This window comes from Simochromis diagramma, unplaced genomic scaffold, assembly GCF_900408965.1.
Source record: "Simochromis diagramma unplaced genomic scaffold, fSimDia1.1 OVJJ01000715.1, whole genome shotgun sequence".
Taxonomy (NCBI): Eukaryota; Metazoa; Chordata; class Actinopteri; order Cichliformes; family Cichlidae; genus Simochromis; species Simochromis diagramma.
In genome coordinates this window covers 2,244,455-2,253,043 of record NW_024387128.1, presented here as the reverse complement: position 1 = coordinate 2,253,043, position 8,589 = coordinate 2,244,455, and the positions used below count along the sequence as shown (strand labels likewise).

At 39.2% G+C, this 8,589-nt stretch overlaps 1 protein-coding gene across 2 annotated transcripts in view; it reads right to left on the bottom strand.

Annotated features, from left to right (window-relative positions):
* Window positions 1-5,709: 5,709 nt before the first annotated feature.
* The window catches only part of rsu1 (Ras suppressor protein 1), a 42,888-nt gene continuing 40,008 nt past the window's right edge, over window positions 5,710-8,589 (bottom strand). Inside the window, exon 8 of one of the 2 annotated variants that reach the window (XM_040047079.1) lies at window positions 5,710-7,055. In XM_040047079.1, the coding sequence (XP_039903013.1) occupies window positions 6,953-7,055 (103 nt within the window). In that variant the 3' untranslated portion in view covers window positions 5,710-6,952. The remainder of the gene's footprint in view (window positions 7,056-8,589) is intronic. The other variant, XM_040047078.1, reaches the window with a different exon arrangement.

The window sequence follows — 8,589 nt, the reverse complement described above, 5'->3', positions numbered from 1 at the left end:
ACCCCCATACTTCACAGTAGGTATGGTGTTCTTGGGATGCAACTCAGTATTCGTCTTCCTCCAAACACGACGAGTTGAGTTTATACCAAAAAGTTCTACTTTGGTTTCATCTGACCACATGACATTCTCCCAATCCTCTGCTGTATCATCCATGTGCTCTCTGGCAAACTTCAGACGGGCCTGGACATGCACTGGCTTCAGCAGCGGAACACGTCTGGCACTGCGGGATTTGATTCCCTGCCGTTGTAGTGTGTTACTGATGGTGACCTTTGTTACTTTGGTCCCAGCTCTCTGCAGGTCATTCACCAGGTCCCCCCGTGTGGTTCTGGGATCTTTGCTCACCGTTCTCATGATCATTTTGACCCCACGGGATGAGATCTTGCGTGGAGCCCCAGATCGAGGGAGATTATCAGTGGTCTTGTATGTCTTCCATTTTCTGATGATTGCTCCCACAGTTGATTTTTTCACACCAAGCTGCTTGCCTATTGTAGATTCACTCTTCCCAGTCTGGTGCACGTCTACAATACTTTTCCTGGTGTCCTTCGAAAGCTCTTTGGTCTTGGCCATGGCGGAGTTTGGAGTCTGACTGTTTGAGGCTGTGGACAGGTGTCTTTTATACAGATGATGAGTTCAAACAGGTGCCATTCATACAGGTAACGAGTGGGGGACAGAAAAGCTTCTTACAGAAGACGTTACAGGTCTGTGAGAGCCAGAGATTTTCCTTGTTTGAGGTGACCAAATACTTATTTTCCACCCTAATTTACGAATAAATTCTTTACAAATCCTACCATGTGAATTCATGGATTTTTTTTTCACATTCTGTCTCTCACAGTTGAAGTGTACCTCTGGTGCAAATTACTGACCTCTGTCATCATTTTAAGTGGGGGAACTTGCACAATCGGTGGCTGACTAAATACTTTTTTGCCCCACTGTATGTATGTATATATATATATATATATATATATATATATATATATTAGGGGTGCAACGATACACAAAATTCACGGTTCGGTTCGGTTCGATACTTTGGTGTCACGGTTCGATATTTTTTCGATACAAAAAAATGTTCATGCATTTTTAATTTGTCATTTATTAAAATTATAAATATATATTTTAACTCAAAAGTACAGTTTTTAAATTTAACCCTAACCCTTGTGCGTGTTTTTTATTTTGACAGCGAATGCGCACCTGCGGACCACTTATGTGCAGCCCTGGTTATTTAGCTCATCATATTGCAGCCACAGAAATTCTTTTGTCCATGAAACCATAAAGCTGCACTTTCTTTTTGCCTTATAGTCTGATTTGTCATAACTTCTCCGTTTTGTGGTAAGCTTTTCTTTGGCTGTCACTTCTTCACCCTGACCTGTCTTATTTGGCTCAGCAGAACTGAAATGCTTTTACACGCTCACTCACATAAGCTCAGCGATTCTCTGCGCGATTAACCTCTCACATGTTTAAGCTTGCTGCGGGAGATTTCACTTGTCATGTTTGCATAGTAAGCTAACGATTAATAAGACGATGTCAGAGGAATTGGTGCACAAATTATCATCACTCACAGATCAGTGCTGTCGCTCTCTATACACAGTTCGCTCGATTGCAAAGTGAAAGCAAAAAAACAAGCGCAAATTCAAACGCGACTTCAATATGTCACATATTGACAGTGGCTCACCGATGCCAATGACATAATTACCCAGCTACATTTCTGAAAGAATGCAAAAGCATTGACATATATTTTTCCTACAATAGCCCGACGGGCAGGGAAGAGATAGATTTTGGTAGCCCGACTGAAAAAATCGCTAGCTCCGGGACGTCGGGCTAGCGATATTGCAAGCCCTGTATCTGATTGAGGAATCACTCATCTTTGGAAAAGAGAGTTTATTACAGAGAAATGGCTCTTTCCAAAATAAAAGCTATACTATCCGCTTCTTCTGGGCTATATTCTCAGCAGCATAAGGAGAATCATGTGCTAACAGCTGTCTAAATGACTCGGCTAAAGTTAGTAGCATGCTTGCTTTTTTTTGTCTGCTTCCACTTGTCTTTGCACTAGGATGATGTCGGCGTAAATGTGCAGTCATATTCGTTGTGTTCCCACTAGTGCTTTCAGGTTAATCTCGTTGAAATGACCTTAACGCCACAACACGGCAAATCTCCGTTAACGAGCTACCGCTGATCGCTCCGTGCATGGGGCTAGACGGCAAACACGTTAACGAGCTAACTGCGCTAACACACTAGTTCACACCAATGTAATTGAGCATTGCATGGCACATCCAACATACTGTTTTACTTTAGTCCATGACTCGCTTACCTTCAGGGTCATACGTCACATGAAAACCAAAATAATTCCAAACGCCAGATCTGAATGTTGCAAGTAGAGCTTAACTTCTGTCTCGCTAGCTTGCCCTGCGCTCTTCCTTCTGACTATGCTGTCTGTGTTGAGCGCTCAGTTCGACTACTCCGCCTAGGCTGCACTGTCGACCCTAGGCGGAGTAGTCGAACACAGATTCACTGAGCGCTCAACACAGACAGCATCGTCAGAAGGAAAATTGATAAAATAAATTACAAATGTTGTATTGTTCGATACATATGCGTACCGAACCGAAAGCACTGTATCGAACGGTTCAATATCGATACGAATATCGTTGCACCCCTAATATATATATATATATATATATATATATATACACACACACACACACACACATAAATCACATTGCTCATTCCTACTCATACAGCTGGATGTCATACATGTACAGTGTTGTGGTCATTAATCAACAAAAGAAATACATTACTTTCAAAGTAATACTAAATTACTTCCTGTAGAAAGTAGTTCATTAGAGCGGTCCCCAAACTTTTTTGCGCCACGGACCGGTTTATGCCTGACAATATTTTCACGGACCGGCCTTTAAGGTGTCGCGGATAAATAGAACAAAATAAAACTAGTACTGGTACCGAAAAAAAGAAGATTTATTCATAACACACGTGGAAAGGCCCAGGAAAACCGAGTTAACGATAAAAACGATAACAAAATAACGCTAAAAACCGATAAAAACCCTGAAAACCATACATTTCACACCTGAACCTCAACTCTCGCAGCCCGGTACCAAACGACTCACGGACCGGTAACGGTCCGAGGCCCGGGAGTTGGGGACCGCTGACTTAGACCATTCAATACATTACTTTTTCTTTACTTCATAAACTGACCTGAAATGCATTGTCAAATAATTACCAGTTAACAAATTTAAATCACAGGCTACAGTTACACGCACCAGCACAAATCCCTATTCTAGTGAGGACACACATGCAAACTTTCTCTTGTACTGACAAAGTACTTTATGACAATACTTCCCTTCTTAGGTTGAGTCCTTGGGTCCACCTGAGTCATCAGATTTTTGGACAGTCCCCGTGGTTTTTATTTATATAGCACATTTCATTGTACTTCAAAGACAAGATAAAAAGAGAAACAACCTGTGTAGGTTTAGAATGAAAACAAAAGAAGGTAAAACACAAATGATCATGAATGCACACTTATTAATTGTAAGGCTGTGAGAACAAAAAGGTAATTTTATTATCCCACCCAGGAAGAGCATTTAAAGTTAAAGAGTAGTGAACCAAGGACAGATTCAGGAGGAACCCCTAAATTCTAGCTTCTGTAATTTAAAGCTACCCACTGAAACATAAAAACTTTTACACTGACCTATAAAATTCCACTGGCTTTCATGCTAGGGCCAATTCTATTTACATACATACACACATACATATATACATATATATACACATGCTTCCTTAGGCAGTATTATTATAAGCCGTAGTATGCATTTTCATTATTGTGCAGATGATACCCATGAAAATCAGGTGAAACGTCAATAATGAATGCCTTAATGCTTGGATTACCTCTAATTTCCATGCTTCTAAAGTTAGATAAAAAATTTTTTTGGTTATTGTAGTTAGAAACATGTTGTCTATTTAGATACTTAGTGTGGATGGCATTACCTTCCCCTCCAGTAACAGTGTGAAGAATCTTGGAGTCCCCATTCTTAATACATAGGGGTTTGCACCTATACCAATTTCCAATTTACCAATTTAAAGCTGTCTTTATGGGAATTTTTGATGTTGGATCAAAAACTAACATGCTTGCAGTTACTGCAACCTCTAAACCCAGACTAGCTCATCAGATTGCTGGACAGAAGAGTGTAACTCTGGAGAACACATCTCCACTGCTTTAACGTTCAGACACAGTGTGCTCTACAGCACTGCATCTGATGCTTTGAATTGCACTCGGTGAAGTAAGGCTTGGATGCAACTACTTCGCCTTGGAAGCTGTTGTTGAGCTTATCTTAAGGCAACATTGCTTCCACTTTGTTTTATTACTAACAGGTGACTGTAGAATCTATAATAGTGAGGAAACTTCACGACTGGACTTCTTGCACAAGTGGCATCCTATCAAAGTACCAAGTTCAAACTCCCTGAGCTCCTCAGAGTGAGCCATTTTTTGACAAATGTTTGTAGAAGCTGTCTTCATGCCTAGGTGACTTCCATGACCAGCTGCAAGATGTCTAAATTTACAAACTTGTGTCTCAGAGTCATGCTAAAAACCTACTTCGTGCAGTTATTACCTCTTGGCATGACTAGTGTAATTCATTATTATTGTTATCAGGTTGTTCTAAAAACTCCATGAAAAGCCTTCAGTTGATCCAAAATTCTGCAACAAGAGTAAAGAAATGGCACATTTGTCTCATACTGGCTTCTTTTTATTGGATTTCTGTTCATTCCAGAATCAAATTTAAAATCTCCTCACATACAAAGTCTTCAGTAATTAGGCACCACTTTACCTTAAAGGCCTCAAGTTACCATATCACCTCAATAGAGCATTTCACTCTCAGACTGCAGGATTACTTGAGGTTCCTACAGTATTTAAAAGTAGAATGAGAAGCAGAACCTTCAGCTTTCAAGGCCCTTTTCTGTGGAACCAGGTTGCTGTTTGGATTTGGGAGACAGACACTATTTCTACCTTTAGATTAGGCTGAAAATTTCCTTAAGTTAGGGCTGGATAAGATGATGCTGAACCCTTAGGCTGCAATAAGCCTAGGCTGCTGGGGGATTCCCACCCAGCATTTCTTCTTTACTTACCTTTACTTTAGAGGCAGGGTACACCTTGGACAGGTTGCCAGTCTGTCGCAGGGCTAACATATAGAAACAGATAACCATTTGCACTCACATTCACACCTGTGGGCAATTTAGAGTTTCCAATTAACCTTTCCCCACTAAACCGCATGTCTTTGGAGTGTGGGAGGAAGCCGGAGTAGCCGGCGAGATTTCAGGTCTCGGCCTGATTTGCTGGAGTCCCAAAGTTTTTAACAGAATTCTTCCTGTTAAAAGGGTGTTTTTACTTCCCACTGTAGCTCCTAGACAGTCATCTGACTGTTGGGAAATTTTCTCTATTATAGTAGGGTCTTTACCTTTCAATATAAAGCATTTTGAGGCAACTGCTGTTGTGATTTGGCGCTATATAAATAAATGAAATTAAATGAAAACAATTCAACAGATCACATTCAGAAGACAGGCAAAAAGATTTTACTTTTGCATCAAAAACACAGATTCTTTTTCAGCTGGTTTCCTTTATCTCAATTGCCGTTGCTGTTTCTAGAAAGAAATACATGCAAAGAAATCTGCACCTCCACTGTATTTTGTAGGAAGTAGAGTACTCAAATCTAAAATGAAAAATACAAAAGTACCCTTTTTTATTTGCAAATGCTGAAATGCAGTGAGTACAATTAATGACCAGCATGTTTTGAACTGGCATAAAAGCTTAACATGGATTACATTCACACATTCAGAAAGATCGTGAAATATTTGGCATTGAAAAACAGAATGTGAGAGAAAACGTGAAAAACGGAAAGCACAGAGGGATTCAAACATAATATTTCATGTTCATTTGAAATTCTTCTCATTAGTGGAATGAACACAGTTAATGGCAGATTTCACCATAGGTGGACGGACGATAATTCCAAGGCTAAAGCTAGTGTATACCTTAAATCTGTATTCCTTCTAATGGACATCAGGTCCTCAGATTGCAAAGAGAAGCCAGATCATAAACATGATCATTCTGATCACTTGATAGATATCCTCAGCCAACATTTCCTTTAACACTAATAATTGTTAATTTCAAGTCTTATAACACGGTGTTAATTTTGTACATTATGGTCCCTAATACTGTAAAAAGCATGATAAATCAGGGGGTGATTTTGGGCTGGCATGCATGATTGCAGTGTCTCTCAGTTTCATAGTTAGATCTCCTTTGCAGGTCATGTCATTTTTCCAAAGATGAAGATGGCTACAGAAAAAAAATTGATGCTTCATTACAAGGCATTGGTAAACAACAGGCAACATGATAGATATACTGACAATGGCTTAACCGGTTTCCGTAGTTTAGGCACGAATAAAAACAAATGTATCGAAATGTATGACAACATCTAAATAAGCTGTTAATGCATTTTTTATATGCACCATAATATTACGCTAGATTATAATAATTAAATAGGAAAGTTTGAAAGTAACAGAACATGTGTATCTGAACTCTCCTAACAATGTTTCTGAAATACCTAAAAGCTCTTTTCACACAAAAGTAGAATCATCCTAATTCAGTTTTTTCCTTTGGTATATAGCAAATCCTTTTTTCCTAAAAGATAACATTACAGTAATTTTTTTTGTACTTAAATCAATTTACGCATTTTTGCAATCTTTATCAATTGTAACATGTCAAGTTCCTGTAAGTAACAAATCATAAAATCAGAGACTCTGAGAGTTAACAAGCCCAAATGACACATTGTAGGCAGAAACACTCTTCATATATTTAACTGCAATACAGGGTTTTAACAAAAAAGGAGCACAAAAGGCACATGCAGTGAATCTGGCTGCTAAATAAGTGTTGATTTTCCATCCTCTTATTTCTTCTTCACTTGTTTTTGGCAGCCAGTGGTTTGCGGCTGATTTTCTTACTCTTATCGTTGTTCTTTTTGGGTGGTTCTGGGTTGGCCTGCATGTGTCTGCCATAAAGACTGAGGAGAGGAAAAGAGGAGGGAAGACACATTCAATATCAACATACATGTTTATGATTACATACAGTACAAAAAACTGCACAAATGTTTTTCAGAAAAGATCATGTAAAACTCAACCAAAAAATGTGAATTTTACTGGCCCCGGATAGTGCTCTGTTACACATAATGAGTCAGAATAAATTACAGGTACAAGGAAATTTTTTATGCATCACTAGGACTTGTGAATTAACTTCCATTAAAAAGTAGCCTTGTCTTCCTACAAATACAATTAGAGATAATTTGACTAAGCTGAGCAATAACTCAAAGACATCTGTACTATGAAAGCTCTGTGAAAATGACTTCTCAAAATGCTACATGGTGTAAAACAAGTCTCCAGACACAGGTGGATGTTTACTTATAAAAAAGGGGAAATGATGAAGCAAACTAAAATAGATGTACGGCCATTACACCCTTTTTAGCAAGGCCAAAAACAAGCTATGAGTGGATCAGTGGAAATATCCAGTGATATGGTGAACTGAATTAATTTTAACTAATTCACATGAGATACGAGTACTCTCTCTGCCAAGAACCCTAATAACCTGTGTGTTTTAAAGTCTTTGCTTACAAACATGAGAGGGGTATGCACAAAAGAAAAGGTATGAAAACTCGTACTGATATACTGCCTTTCTACTGAATTTGAGCTCTCAAAGCACTTTCTACTACAAGTCTCATTCACCCAATCATACAAACATTCAGGTGGTGCATTTATCTGTACCTTTTAAGCATTTTTATCTAACATCCAAACATACTCTAGGGTTAGGACCTGCAAAAGACCTGCAACTGACAAATAAAGGCTATCTCATCTCATCTCTCATACTCTGACAGATGGATCGGGGAAACTCAGGGTTCAGTATCTTGCCTAAGGATACTTTGATACATAAAGAGGAGGAGCCAGAGGTCAAAAAACAAATTGCCTGAGTGGTAGATCTGAACCACACCCAGCCCGACAATTTAAGTGTAACACGAAAATCAAGAAAATCATCAACAGTGAACACACAGTTGTTGTGTTCAGTATTGATTGTCCATATTATTACAGTATACCTTTTAGTGTAAGTTACACACACCACCACATACATGCTTCTCTCACCCCACTGCCACCTTTGCCGTCCCATGGGTCTCATCTTTGCACAGAAGCAAGAGAGCTCATCGGACTGGAAAAGAGTTCTCTGCTCCTCACTGCAGGATGTTTCCACAGATAAACGTGTTGTTTTTCTCTCTTCTAGGCTTAACATTTTAAATAGTATTCAAAATATAATAATAATGATAGAGGCTGCCATATCGCTGCCAACACCAGTAGGGGGTAGGGTAAAGTGTCTAGCCCAAGGACACAACAACCAGGACAGAGAGCAGGGGAATCGAACCGGCAACCTTCCGGTTACAGATGAGCTTGGCTCTGTGGCAACCATGGTTATATTTTATTGTAAATAACAGTACAAGTAGGAAAAGGAATCCAGGGTTGAAATTCTGCCTTCAACAGCAGAGATAATCCTGTGCA